Below are 15,000 nucleotides of genomic sequence, written 5' to 3' on the forward strand. Positions count from 1 at the left end.
TATATATATATACATATATATATATATATATATATTATATATATATATATATATATATATATATATATATATATAGTATATATATATATATATATATATATAATATATATATATATATATATATATATATATTATATATATATTATAATATATATATATATATATATAATATATATATATATATAATATATAATACATATATATACATAATATATATATATATATATATATATATATATATATATATATATATATATATATATATATATATATATATATGCATATATATATATGTATATACATAAACACACATACACATAAACATACTCTCATATATGTATATATGCATAGCCTGTATATATAGATATAGTTATTTTGCCTACTTAATTTTCCTCTCTCTTCCTCACCATAGTAGACTGTAATCCTCACTGCACTATTAATGCATTGGGAATTACTCTCTTCAAAAGCCTTATTCCTCAATAGAATTAAAAAAAGATAATGTTTTGGAGACCAGATGTGAGAACAATGTGTCTTTTCCGCCAGCACGAGCACAAATCACTGTCAAAAATGTTCTCCACCCAGAGTGTGTTCTGTGTGTGTGTTTGTGTTCTCCAAAATTGTTATTGTTCACAGGAAGGGTAAGTCGTGTACAGAATAGGATTTTACTGACTGTAAGGTAGACAGGTATCGATCAGGTACCTCTGTTTTAAGCTGGTATTATGTGGTGTATTAGTGTGATATGTATATTTTATATCTATATCTATGTAACTCAAGGTGTAGCCAGACAAACTACGGAATTTCCTCTTTTTCTTCTACTTAGAGAAAGGAATAATATTTTTATTTTGTCTTAATTTCTGAGTGTTTTACGAATGCAACAACAATATCCCAAGGACAAAATCTGATGCTATTTTTTGAAGACCAGTAATGCCAAAAGCCAGTTTGATCGGACTAGTATAGATACATCAATCTAACCCTTTTAAAGAAAGATAATTGCCTTTAGGGAAACAACTTATTGGCTTTTTCATTAAGAGAATAACAAAATTCAACAACGATATTTTCTTTCTGTGGAAGGCGGAAATGATTGGTAATAGTATATGCCTTTAGAATTATTGTTTTCATTACTATTTGTAAAAGGCTGCAAGTCATAACAACAAACTTCATAGTCCTAAAAAAAAAGAAAAAAAAAGAAAAAAAAAAGGTGATTCATCTTATGACCACACCAACCCCCGCCTGATTTTGCCCTTGCGGAGTCCTGCCACCAACAGCTGTGTCTTCCTGTTAGAGAACTGGAAATCCTTACACTACCAACCAACCGACTTTTGACTGGCGGGCTTTTCTCCTGGCCTCGTCATAAGCGCCATCTATTGTTTTTTTTCTGGACCTCTAGTTATTTTTAATCAATAATCTTTTACTGTTATCATCAGTGTTTTGTTATATTCACTGAAGTTTGTTGATAGAGCCATAGTGTGCTGTTCTCAATATACCAAGGAACAAAGGTTTATATTGATATTTGTATGTATTTTTTCACTTGGTTACTTTACTGATTATATCCATTTAATCATCTATTTATTCATCTCTTGTGATATAGAATTCCTAATCTGCATATCTAATGTTCACTCTCACTTAATTACCCGCCCCTCCCCTGTCTCCTACTCTCACTCTCCTGTTTTGTTTATGGTACGTATGACAATGTGCAATGGTGGCAAATGTTTTACTGACAGGCTGCTAAAAACCGGCAAGATTTTACGACCCTCCCCTCTTGTCCCCTCTTTCATCCAAAAAAGAAAAGAAAAGAAAAAAAAAAGAGATAGATAACAGATTATGATACATCTAGAATACAGTCTTTATATTCTTTTCCTTTTTTCAACCAAAGAAATATTTTTTTGGTACATTTTCTACAGCTGAGAGTCAGGAGGGCAACAGTATACTGAATACGCCTATACATACATGTGTTTATTCATCCTTTCTGGTCTAGGTTTGCTATGATACACATACAGTTATGAAAAAAAACACCATACATGACTTGGCTTACAACTTTTGAGACAACACTCATTTTGGACGACCTCTTGTAGACAAAAATTCTGTTTCAATTGCAGTGTGTATGCATACTTTTTTCCCCTCTGTATATTTCTTTTCTTTAAAGCTCCATAATTTCGCTGTCTTGGGGGGTTATAAGGCTTGTTATAAATTATTTATGATATAGGATATGTGTAGGATTTTGTATCTTTTTTATAGATATAGATACACTACATAAATGCAAATTCTAAATTGGTATCTTCAGAACAACAAATATTCGTATTACATAACTCGTAACTTATATATAAATATATATATATATATATATATATATATATATATATATATATATATATATATATATATATATATATATATATATATACATATTCAGTAGCATTGTAAAAAAACGTACATGTATATATGAATTAGCAAAAATAGAATCTTCCACTGATAATAATAATGTTTGAGTAGATACGTAAATACATGTATAAAGACATCTAAAGATACTTATGAAAAGAGAGGGGTTTTGTCTCCTTTCTGAAACATTTCATAGATACCGAACGAATACATTTTTGTAGACGTAGTGTTATTTTTGTTTTACTAGTTCAACAGGAAACCAAATTCATTACATAGATGAAAAGCTAACAACATTACTAGATCTATATATTTGTAAAAAAAGAAAAAGAAAAAAAAGAGAGAAAAAAAAACAGCTATTATATATCTTATTATTGTAGTTGTCGTGTCCTTGTTATAACATCGACTTTACTTGTGACGTTATATCAGTGAATCATTATCTTGCGTTCTATTATTCAAGGTTTATTGCCGTCTGTGCTTATTCCTTTCTTTCTTTGGTGATTCCTTCAACTATTCTCATACATCGGTCATCTGTTTCTATCTATCTTGAGCTTCATGTGCTTTAAGACATTAATGTAATTAGTTTAGATATAGATTATTTTTATTGTTTTTTCTCCTGTTGTGTGTTATCCAGATCACTCTTCGCAACTGCATTTATTCTTATACTTCCATTTCTTTCCTTCTCATCTTCTATTTTTTCCCTTCCTCTTTCAGAATCCCACAACTCGTGTCTTTTATATTTCAGTGAAATGTTCCATCTTTCTCTCTTCTCTTCTCTTTCTTGTTTCCCTTTCTACTTCTTTTTTTTCTTCCTCCTCCATTTACATAACAAATTTTCATGTCTCACCCCCCTTTTTATCTTCTTCGGTGTTTCGTATCTACCTTTTCATTCCTTCTCCTTTCTCCTATTTCCTTTCTCTCGTAATATTCTGTGTTATCTCCCCCTCTTCATTCTTTATTCATCCTCCAATTCTTCCACGTCTTCCCTCTTATCATTCCTTCCATGTCTTTCGCAATATTACGTGAAAACATTCAATCAATTTCATCCCTTCAATCTCTTTCCTTCCCAAAAAGACAAAACTCGTCAGGTGATTTTCTGCGTGCGCTTTTCATCACCTTTTCTTTCATTCTTCTCTCCGTTGTACTGGACTCTCTCTTTCACGAACTTTACCTATTACTGGATAAATTAGGCCTATGAAAAAAAGTCTCTTTCAGCCTCTGCCACCTGAGAAGGATGGTGAGACAACCGACACAAGGTCTCTTGTAATAGCAGGCCTAAGGCATCGTGCTGTGTTATTTCTTCCCTGGTTTCCCTTCTGTATAATGTTGTAATATGGTGTCTGTGTGTTATTTTCTCTTCTTTCCCTTCCAGTGACTCTCTGAGAAAAGAAAGAGTGTTTTACAGTTTTTCTCCTTTCTCTCTTTCTTTCTTCTTTTTTTCTTTGAACACATGGTATACATATGTGGAAGCAGATTTCTGTCTAGCATTCCTTTCAGTATGAATATTAATGAATATTCTGTTACACACTTACAGACGCATACACAAGCTTTGTCTGTTTCTGTCTCCGTGTCTCTCTCCCTTTTTTCCTTCTCTCTCTCTCTCTCTCTCTTTCTCTCTCTCTTTCTCCCTGTCTCTAACTCTCTCTCTCTCTCTCTCTCTCTCTCTCTCTCTCTCTCTCTCTCTCTCTCTCTCTCTCTCTCTCTCTCTCTCTCTCTCTCTCTCTCTCTCTCTCTCTCTCTCTCTCTCTCTCTCTCTCTCTCTCTCTCTATCTCTCTCTACCTGATACACACGACAACACAACATCATTATTTTTCCTTTCTCCTCCAATTTTCTTCGACGTGTCTTCCTTCCCGTGCTTCCTCTCTCCCTCACACACACGAGCTAACCATCTCGCTCTGGCCTCTGCAACAGCTCTTCCCCAAAGCTGCATACACAGGCAGACCCTCACCTGTTCTGACCGTGATGGAACAAGAACACACGTTTAGGTCCATTATAAGTGTATTTATAAATGTATTGATTTAGCACAAGTAACTTCATTTTTTGGAAGAATAGTAGATTTAGAAGTGATTTTTTTTTCTTTTTTTCCTCACATACATCTTTCCCTTTTAAAAAAAAACTTCAGCACACTTGTTCAGTTAGTTAATAGCAAAACATAAACATCAGATAACCAGTTTTCAAAGACCTTGGACATATTGCAACAGATTAAAGAACAATATATCATAAACTTTCTAATGCTTCTTAAAATGTATCTTAGTCTCCTCCTTCACAACCCCCTTAACCCCCACCACCCCCACAACCTCACGATCCCTTCAAGTCTAATCCTTCCCAACAACTTTTCTTCAGTGACATCAACCTTTCAATCCTTTTCTCCCCCCACCCCCACCCCCTCCCCCATTCAACCATCTCAATCTCTCCCTACCTCCTCTGCCTCCCTGCATATCTCCCTCCCTCCCTCCCTCATATCTCTCTCTCCTCCTCCTCCTCCTCCTCCTCCTCCTAACCACCCCTTCCCCTCATATCTCTCTCACCTCCCCTTCCTCCCCCCAACCCCCCGACCCCCCAACCCCCCCACTCAAAAATCTCCCGAAACATTCTAACCGTTGCTGTATGTATGCGCGCGCACAGGAAAACAAGTTAGGAGACATCTGCTTTTCTCTTCGCTACGTCCCCACGGCAGGCAAGCTTACAGTCGTTATCCTGGAAGCTAAGAACTTGAAGAAGATGGATGTTGGTGGATTATCAGGTAGGTTTGTGTGTGTGTTTTTTTTCGTGTTTTTTTTTTTTTTTTTTTTTTTTTTAGAGGGGTAGGGTGTATATATATATATATATATATATATATATATATATATACATATATATATAAACATATATACATATATGTATACATATATGTATATATATATATATATATATATATACATATATACATATATGTATACATATATGTATATATATATAAATATATAATATATATATATATATATATATATATATATATATTTATTTATTTATATATAAACTTTTTTTTTCTAAGGGGGGAGCGGGTATTTTTGTCATGTGGGATACTATATGGGGATATTTTGGTTCACTTTCAGGGAAGTTTTTATGACATCTAAAAATTATATTTATTATACATCAATCATATCATGTATATACTTATGATCATAGATAGTTAGATAGATAGGTAGATAGATAAATAGATAGACTCACTGACAAATAGATAAACAGATTATATATATATATATATATATATATATATATATATATATATATATATATATATATATATATATATATATATATACATAAACACTGATAAAGCCATACAAAAATAACATAGACAAAATAGGAAAATAACACCCAGGAAAAAGGTAACACTCCCAAATAACATTACGAAAAATAACACTAATGAATAAGACATTTCCTAACACTCTTCCACCCTCTTCCAGATCCTTACGTGAAGATCTGTCTCATCCAGAATGGAAAGCGACTGAAGAAAAAGAAGACAAGCATTAAGAAGTGCACTCTTAATCCGTACTATAACGAGTCATTCTCCTTTGAAATTCCTTTCGAACAGATCCAGGTGAGTTTTATTTATATATTTATTTTTTATCTTTTTATTTTGTGTGTGTGTGAGTTTTTTTTTTCTTTTTTTTTGTGTGTGTGAGTTTGTGTGTGTGTGTTTCTTTCCTCTCTATTGGGGTGGGGGTGGGGGTTGGTGGGTGGATGGGTGGGTGGGGGGGAAGGGGTGTTGATATTTGTTGGATGAGTAGGTGGGTGGGTGGGTGGGGGGAAGGGGTGTTGGTATTTGTTGGATGAGTAGGTGGGTGGGTGGGTGGGGGGAAGGGGTGTTGGTATTTGTTGGATGAGTAGGTGGGTGGGTGGGTGGGTGGGTGGGATGGAGAGGGGTGGAAAGGAGGATGAAGGGAGTAGGGGGATAGGACGAGGGTGTGTGTGTGTGAGTGAGTGTGTGAGTGAATGAGTGGGTAGGTATGTGAGTGAGTGAGTATGTGGGGGTGGGGGTAAGAAATATAGGAGAGAGATAGATGTAGAAATAGGTAGAAAGAGATTATTGGAGATGTAGATGTAAAAATAGGCAGAAAGAGATAATTGAAGAGATAGATAAAGAAGCAAACAAGGGGTATAGAGAGATTCAGAGAACTAAGTAAAGAGAAAGAGAGATGGAGAAACAGATGGCTGAGGCAGATGGCGAATCAGGTGGTACGGAGAGAGACAGACAGGGGATTTTTAAAGTGGAGGGAAGTGGAAGGAAGTGGAGGGAAGTGGAGGGAAGGTGAAGCGATTTGGAAAGAGGGATGGAGGGAAGGAAGGCAAGAGAAGAGGTTGATAGGAATAGACAAAAGAGAGGAGAAATAGATAGATAGATATATTGATAGTTGGTGTTCAAAAAGGGAACGAAAGAAGGAAGCGATGATGAAGTGAGGAAGAAATGGAGATAAGAGGTATAGGTAGGAAATGAAGAAATGTGGAGGAGGAGAATTCCATATATGTAGAGAGAGATGACGATATAAAAAGGGTACATAGACAGGATACGAACCCATACAGACACACACATACACACACACACACACACACACACACACACACACACACACACACACACACACACACACACACACACACACACACACACACACACACACACACAACATAAAGTCAAAAACGTCTCTTAAACACCACCGATTACCTCACACACTGATCCAGTACCCGACACCTTAATACCAAAGCTAGTAAGTAAGTAACCTTGATTTATTGTGAATGTGGGAATATGATATAATTTTCGAGTAGTACAATAAATCAGCCAAAATTGTGCGTTGTTATATACATATATTTCCCCTCGTCGAATTGCTCTTGTACATGGCATGCAAGTGTTTTTGATTGTGCATGTTGTTTAAGCTCTGGCCTGACTTTGCTTTCCATTCTTGACATTTATATAACTTATGTGTGTTTGTCTCTGTCTATGTCTCTCTCTCTTTCTCTGTGTAGATATTTATCTCTCTCTCTCTCTCTCTCTCTCTCTCTCTCTCTCTTTGACTTTCACTCACTTCCTTTCTCTCTCTCTCTATCTTTCTCTCTCTCTTATCTGACTTATAATTTCTCTCTCTGATTCTCACTCTCTCTCTCTATCTTTCTCTCTCTCTTATCTGACTTATAATTTCTCTCTCTGATTGTTTATTTCTCTCTAACTCTCAATCACTCACTATCTCTCTCTCTGACTCTCTCTCTCTGACTCTCCCCCCCCCTCTCTCTCTCTCTCATCTAACAGTGTTCAGCTTCAGAATGTAGTTTTCCTCCACCAAATGACAGCTTGGGTTGCAGATTGCAGAGCAGGTTGCCGCAGTCTGCTTGCCATGTTTTTTTTTGTTGTTGTTGTTTTTGTTACCTGTTGAGCTGCTGTTGTTGTTTTTATCTTCAAATATATTTCTTTCTTTTTTGTCTTTCGCTTTTCTCTTGCTTCGTTTTCAGGATTCGAATGAAGCTGTAAGATCAAAATTCTAAACTGGCTTTGTTTGTTTATTTCTTTAGCTTTTATCTTTTATTTTCTCATGTTTATCTGTGTGTGAGGTTCCAATCCCCCCCCCCCCCTTCTTATGTGTCTCTTTGCTTCCTCCTCATTTATCTTTGTGTATTTCGTTTCTCCTTTTCTTCTTCTCTTGTACTTTCTCCCCCCGTGTTTTTTTTTTTTTTTTTTTTTTTTTTTTTGCTCTTCTCTTCTTCTCCCTTTGTATCCTATTTCTTCTTTTGTGTGTCTCCTTCGTGTTCATTTATTTCGCGTTTTCTTTTCTTTTTTAATCACTCTCTTTCTGCATCCCTCCTTTTTATTCTCCTTCTCTTCTTATCTCTTACGTATTTCTAAACGTTCTCTTGTAATTCTTTGTATCTTTCTTTATTTTTATATTTTTTCATCCTATTCGACCTCCGCGCTTTTCTCCTTATCTCACTTCCTGTCTCCTTCTTTGTGTATTTCTTTCCCGCTTCAATCGTCACTCCCTACTTTACACCCTCCCTCCCCCCCCTTTCCAAATGAGCACCTACTTTTCCTTCGTTCTCCTTCTTACCATCTCCCCCTCCCCCTTCCCAGTCTCTCACACAAACCCCCTTTTCCCCTCCCTTAAAAAAAGAAAAAAAGTCAACCCCTAACTCTCCTCTCCCCCCCCCCCCCATCCCCCAACCCCAAAACACTGAAAAATGTCAACCAGCCACTACCACCCATCCCCCCCCCCCACACCAAAGCATTTTCTCCCTCCTCAATCAAAAAAAAATCAATGAACCACTAACCCCCCCCCCCTTCCTCCCCCAACCACAGAAAGTCAACTTGCAAGTGACCGTCGTAGACTACGATCGCATCGGCACTTCCGAGCCCATCGGGCGCTGCGTGCTGGGCATGAACGCCTCGGGCACGGAGCTCCGTCACTGGTCGGACATGCTGGCATCCCCAAGGAGGCCCATCGCCCAGTGGCACACCTTGAAGGATCCTGAGGAGGCCGACGCTATCCTTAACCTTAAGTAAAAAGGTCAGTAGGGCTTTAAGAGAAGGCTTAAGGGGTTTTTAAAAGGTTAGAGTTTTTGAAAGATTTGCGGGATTCCTTGAAGGTCGGTGGGACTTTTAGGAGGTCAGTAGGAGTGTTAATTGCTTAGTCAATTTTTTAAATGGCCATTGGGACTTTTAAAAGGCCAGTGAAATTTTCAAAAGATCTTTGGAAAGGTCAGTTGTTGTTTTTTAAATGAAGACCAAATGGTATTCAAAAAGTCAATCGGACTTACTAAAAGGTCCCCTGGATAAAATAAAAACGGAAATAAAGACGTCAGTGGAACGAAAGAAGGACTGAGTGGGCCTTTGAAAGGGTCATCCGAATGTCGCTCCTCACCCGGTGTCTCTCTTCCAGGTCAGCCTCCTCCATTCTGAAGAGCGCCGGACGGCCAGCCAACCTTCCGCCAGGATTTCCAATGCGATGAGATGAACCCAAGATGTAACGACCAATGCGTCTAGTCAGTAGTCGTGTGGAAACTTACACGGTGCTTCGGATAACAGGATTATTTACCATTAATCAGTGTAAAAAACAAACAGACTCAGAATGCCGCTTTTATTATCATCAGATGAGGATAAGCAGCTCTCTTCTTCTTCTTTTTGTTGTTGTCATTTTTTTCTAATGCATGAAAACATCGCATCCATCTGAGTAAAATAGGTAGATACGATTTTCATTCTAACATACAGCCGATTTCTTAATAGCATGAATCGAAGAAGCATTAATTAGCAAGGTTGGTACGTCGAGATGGCCAACGACCATCTTAACAAAGTACAGTGATTCAGGATATATATAAGTAATAGTAAGCGGAAAAATAAATGTATGTGCATATATACATACATGCATATTTATATGTGTATACTCACTGAGGTGTAACAATGCAGCTGTTCTTGTGAAATATCTTCAAACTTAAAAAGAAATCAGCGTCTCGATTTAACTCCTTTTCCTGCGGCAAAACTTGTCCGAATTGTAATGTACAACTCAAAACCAAGGTAAGAAGAAGAAGAAGGAAGAAAGAACTCTAATGAAACAAATCAAAGTCTTCGGCAACGCGCCCATCATCCTCAGTTGGCCTTGGCTGGATCTCATTCGGTTCCGAAGACGTTGGAAGTTCCCTGAGCTCGGGGACTTGAGCTCGGGGGCTAACGGTTCCCAAGAGCGACGACAAGAGCTCGTTCAGATACACCTTGTTCCACCGACACCGCATGAGAGTCCTTAAGAGTCGCGTCTTGTGAGCGACGCCTCGGCCGGGTCGCACAGACAGACGGACGGACGAACGGACGGCCCCCTTCCCAGCGGCCTCAGCTGCGGAGCCTGAGGAGCTCCAGCCGAGTTCTTACACATCCTCTGCCTTGCCGGATATTCCTGACGGAGGCACACTTACCTATCGCCTTTCCGCACTCCAGAGACTCCCCCCACTCACATCCTCATATGGTAAGAATATGAAAGAAAATATATATATATACATATACAAGCGGCGTCTGTCGACACATGAAGGGGCCGGTGCTGCTGCGCAAGGCGACTCGCACCTGTTTTTGCAAAGATCCTGCTCCCGGGTGATGCATTTCCACCTCTGAGGCCACACCACCTGCAGAGGGAGATGCCTCGTCAGCGCGACGTGTTCCTTGGACCCGAGCGAGGCCGGTGCATGCGCGAGGTCACGCTACCTTAGTGAGGTCATCGTGGAGTCTTTTCTACGGAAGCGGCAAAGCCATTTTGTTAATTAGTGGAGGTAGTTGATGTTGTTGTTGTTTATTTTTTCCGTTTTTCACTTTTGAGTAGTCGATTTTCTCCTTGATGCATAAACCTTTTCTGGTGTTGCATCCTGGCTTCAACCAAAGAGTATGATTAAGAAGGGATTAATATGAAAACAGACATAATGGGACAAAAATGGGGCTTTATCGTAGCTAGTGAGGACGAACTTTGTCTGGTCCAGTCAAAGTTTGCCCCCAAGACTTTGATATTTAAACAAATTTTAACTTATTTCTGGTCTACATTCGCCTTAGGAAGGGGAACATTATCACTGTAAAATGTTCTATATAGGGTAGATGAAGAAATTTACCCATACATAGGCAGCAGTACATCTGTAATGACTATAATGAATGTATGAACATCATCATGCTAGCGAAAACAAAAAAAGAATTCAGTCCTCTTTTGTTTGCAAGTTAGCATTTGCAGTAGTGTTTTGGTTAGGCTTTCATAATGTTTGAGTAGAGAATCATTCATTCCTTTTATATGTCAGCTATGTTTTGGAGAGTAAATGTTTATATCACGGGACATGTAGCTGTACTGATCTTCACATATATAAATATTAAACAGTGTCCTATTATATGCATTATATACATCAGTGTACAGGTAGGTAAATCTACTTATACATACTCTTCTTTAGCTCCCGACATAATAGCTATGGCTGAAAGAATATACCTTTTTCATGAGTTATCATGTCTCTCCTGAACTGTTCTGGGACAGCCGTGGATTCCTGGTGCCATATGGAATTATTATTTACATGTTCATTGTTTGAGCCTACTAAGGGTCATACTCCTATGATAGTGTATGTTTTATCAACCCCCCCCCCCATCCCTCTGTGATTCATTGGGTCATCATTATTACTACTGTTGAGACTTTGAACTAGTAATTTGATAGGAACTATCGAAAAAAATATAAAATAGTTTGTAAAAAGTGTGAAAATAGCATGGAGGGGATATTCTCCCATCTTTGTATAGTATGAGTCCCGCACACTCCCCTTAGGATACAACAAATATTAGGACTTATCAGGCCTCTTTCATTTCGGATTCCGGACTTCTAAGCTTCAGTAAAAAAAAAAGAAACGTTTATTTATGATTAGAGAATGGAAACCCAAAGCAAAAAAACAAAACAAAACGTACCACGATTGGCCTAATGCGTCCTGATAATCCACCAATGTCTAGGAGACCGCAAAGACCCGATGGCGCGGAAGCCTTAGATCGGTTATAAACATTTCAAATTGTCCCGCGGCCATTGGTTCCCTGCGATCTCTCAGTCTTCGGTTGTGGCGCCCTATTGGTCAAGTGTGGGGCTGCCAAGCTCTGTGTTGTTAATATTATGTGCCGATCATTTCATATCAGATGGGGACAGGGTCTGGAAGTGCAAAAAAAAAAAAAAAAAAAAAAAAAAAAATTACACACAAAAATTATGTTTTAGAAAATACTTCTAAAGATATAGATAAAAAGGTCCACATCCATCGCCTCAATTAGCTTTACTGTAGACAAATACTGCAGGTATAGTCCAGTGTTGGAATCTGTCACATTTGCCCGCATGTTGTGAGTCTCTCCTCCAAACGGACTGAAAACACACAAGTGAATTTCTAAGACGATTAAAGGGTTAAAGAAAACATAAAGAAAACCTCACAGAGCAATCACCATCTCTCTGCCTCCACCTGTGGACGAGGAAATCATAATGACATTCGTTTAAAAAGGAGAACGTATAGCCTGAATGAAGAGGGCTCGACGAACCTGTTTTACTGATTATTTGTAAAAAAAAAGAATTATCATTTAGGATAATCTGTCATTCAAGTACTAAACACACGTAAAAGGCTCATGTTGGAGGATGGCATTCGTGTCAAAACATTATCAGGGACTCCATCGAGCTTTCCAGCGGGACGCCATCCTTTGACCCGATCCTATGCGACCACCTTCCCCTCTCTGCCCCCGCCCGACCCTTCTTCACCTCATATAGATATATATATATATATATACACATTTACTACCTTTGCTTTGTGTCTTTTCTCTTCATCGGTTGTATCTCCGCCTTCGATCTCCTTCAAGCGCAACAAATAGGAAGGATCCCTTTACCAGATTGGCCACGCCCCTTGTCTCAATGTTTCAACCAATCACGTGTCGTTTTGGACTCTTTTTTTTTTACCTTTTCCACCAATCAAATGTAGTCTCTCCTCCTCTCTTGACTTTTTCCAACCAATTACGCACTGTCATGGTATTATCACACCCCTTTTTAAGTTATCAATCTTCCTCCTAAAAAGTTCTCTCTGTCTCCACTCCTCTCCGGACAGCGAACAGAGTTTACACTTTCTCCCAATTCTCTCGCGTCGCGTTTTGACTCTAGTCACCTTACGAATCCTTGTCCCTCTCTCAACATGCCGCCTGTCTTATCGTTGTCTCTTCCCGAGGAAATATTATTGTGTTCACGACTATTTCTCTCCCTCTCTCTCTCCTTTCACTCCAGTAAACCTCTTTGTGATACGCCAACACCAGGGAGACGAGGTGTAAATATAGAGAAATAGAGATCGTTAAAAAAACGGAAAAAATCAGGCAAGCGTTAAATTCCTCTTTTGATGAGATTCATCTTTATAAAAAAAGGATGAAATACACACGTCCATCAGGCATAATAATTTTGAAGATCAAAATCAAATCAGGATCTTGGATAACGAATCAGGGATCGAAATCTTCGCGAATTGACAAATGAAAGTGTACAAAGGGCATTGGAGTCTCCTATAATAGCTGCGCTCTCTTTAGGATCATCTATTCTATTTACTCGGGGCAGTTTCGTCACAGGGTTGGATCCTCTCTATGTCTGGGGGGAAACATTTACATCTGATGTTTGTTAAACTCTTTCCACACCCGCTGTGTGATGGAGTACTGTTCATCTTTTATCAAACTCTAGGCTAGTAGATTTGGCACACTTGAATTCGCTATATATACAATATGATTTCCTTTTTCCTTCTCCTCCTCTTCCTCCTCCTCCTTCCCATTTTCCTTTTCTGGAACGTTTTTTATTTCCTCATCGTGTTATATTCTGTCACAGAGCCACCAATGTAAGATAAGTCACGAGATTAGCAATTTTGATCTTTCAAGGCATACCTTAGGGTCCAAATTCACTAGTCACGTCACAGGATGTACGACCCTATCCCCCCTACGTCTGGTTCGGCCTATACCCGTCTCCCACTCCTTATTAAATAAATAAATAAATAAAAAAAAGTCCGCTCGATCACCTTCCTCAATCCGGTTCGAGTTATGGATTCTACGGTGATTATATATATATATATATTTCTCCTTCTTCTTTTTTTAAACAAGCTAACGATAGAATATTTTGATTAAGTGCATTAGACGGGATAACCCCACTGCGACTTACATGTAAAGAGCCTTTCACTGTAGATAACAAACCGTCACAGGTAGATACGAACACTTCTTGCTAGCACTGATTTTGAGCAGAATCTGTAACTCAACCCGGATTGAGCAAGAGGTTTGTGCGGAGTATGTGTCATGTGGATGGTTGTACGTACAAGTATGTAAATTTTGTGCTCATGTGATGAATGCATCATTATTAATATATTAAATCATGAAACAGTCATGAATGCCTCAAACTCGGCCTGATTATTTCTTGATGTAAAGAAAAGCCTTAAGAAAAAAAAAAACAAAAAAACAAAAACAAAAACAAAGCAACAACATATATATATATCAAACGAATTGGAGCTTTAAGATTTTAAACACGTGAGTATCTTGTCAAAATGTTTACTATATCATTCCTTTGCAATCAACAGCATTTCAAGAAAGAGTCAGAGGATAGGCTGGGGCATTGATGCGTGTATACAGAAACAGATTCTACATAACAGTTCTGCAAAAAATATAAATAGAGGGCAAAGCTTTGCTCTTTATCCAAACGCAACACTTATTCCCATGGATTGATGAAGTCCACCTGTGTGTTGCTTGTATGTTTGGATCGTAAACAGAAACTTGAATAAAAGTGTTGTTTGTTTAGACATGTTAAATATGGATTAGGCACGTAAAATGACTTATTACAAAGTCGTAAGACCTAACCTGGAATTGTGTAAAAAGATTAGATATAACGAACAATAAAATATATGAAAATAAAAGTGGAGTTCTTTTTCTATATCCTTTGCCCACATGTAGATGTATATATATTTGTAAATATATATTTATAAAGAAAAAAAAAATAACAACAACAAGAAATGAAAAAATAAAGAAAAAAAATATATGTATATATATATGTGTGTGTGTATGTATATGTGTGTGTGTGTGTGTGTGTGTGTGTGTGTGTGTGTGTGTGTGTGTTTGTGTATACATA

The 15,000-nt window shown here is 37.8% G+C and overlaps 1 protein-coding gene across 1 annotated transcript in view; it reads left to right on the plus strand.

The window, feature by feature from the left end:
• Window positions 1–14,788, plus strand: part of Syt1 (Synaptotagmin 1) — a 99,965-nt gene extending 85,177 nt beyond the window's left edge. The window contains exons 12-15 of the mRNA XM_086543453.1: window positions 5,000–5,117; window positions 5,824–5,957; window positions 8,703–8,910; window positions 9,283–14,788. Coding sequence (XP_086399579.1) covers window positions 5,000–5,117; window positions 5,824–5,957; window positions 8,703–8,906 — 456 coding nt within the window. The 3' untranslated portion in view covers window positions 8,907–8,910; window positions 9,283–14,788. The remainder of the gene's footprint in view (window positions 1–4,999; window positions 5,118–5,823; window positions 5,958–8,702; window positions 8,911–9,282) is intronic.
• The last annotated feature ends 212 nt before the right edge of the window (window positions 14,789–15,000 follow it).

The sequence above is a fragment of the Penaeus japonicus genome, unplaced genomic scaffold (genome assembly GCF_977035675.1).
Source record: "Penaeus japonicus unplaced genomic scaffold, GWHDUDI00000001_assembly GWHDUDI00000013, whole genome shotgun sequence".
Classification (NCBI taxonomy): domain Eukaryota; kingdom Metazoa; phylum Arthropoda; class Malacostraca; order Decapoda; family Penaeidae; genus Penaeus; species Penaeus japonicus.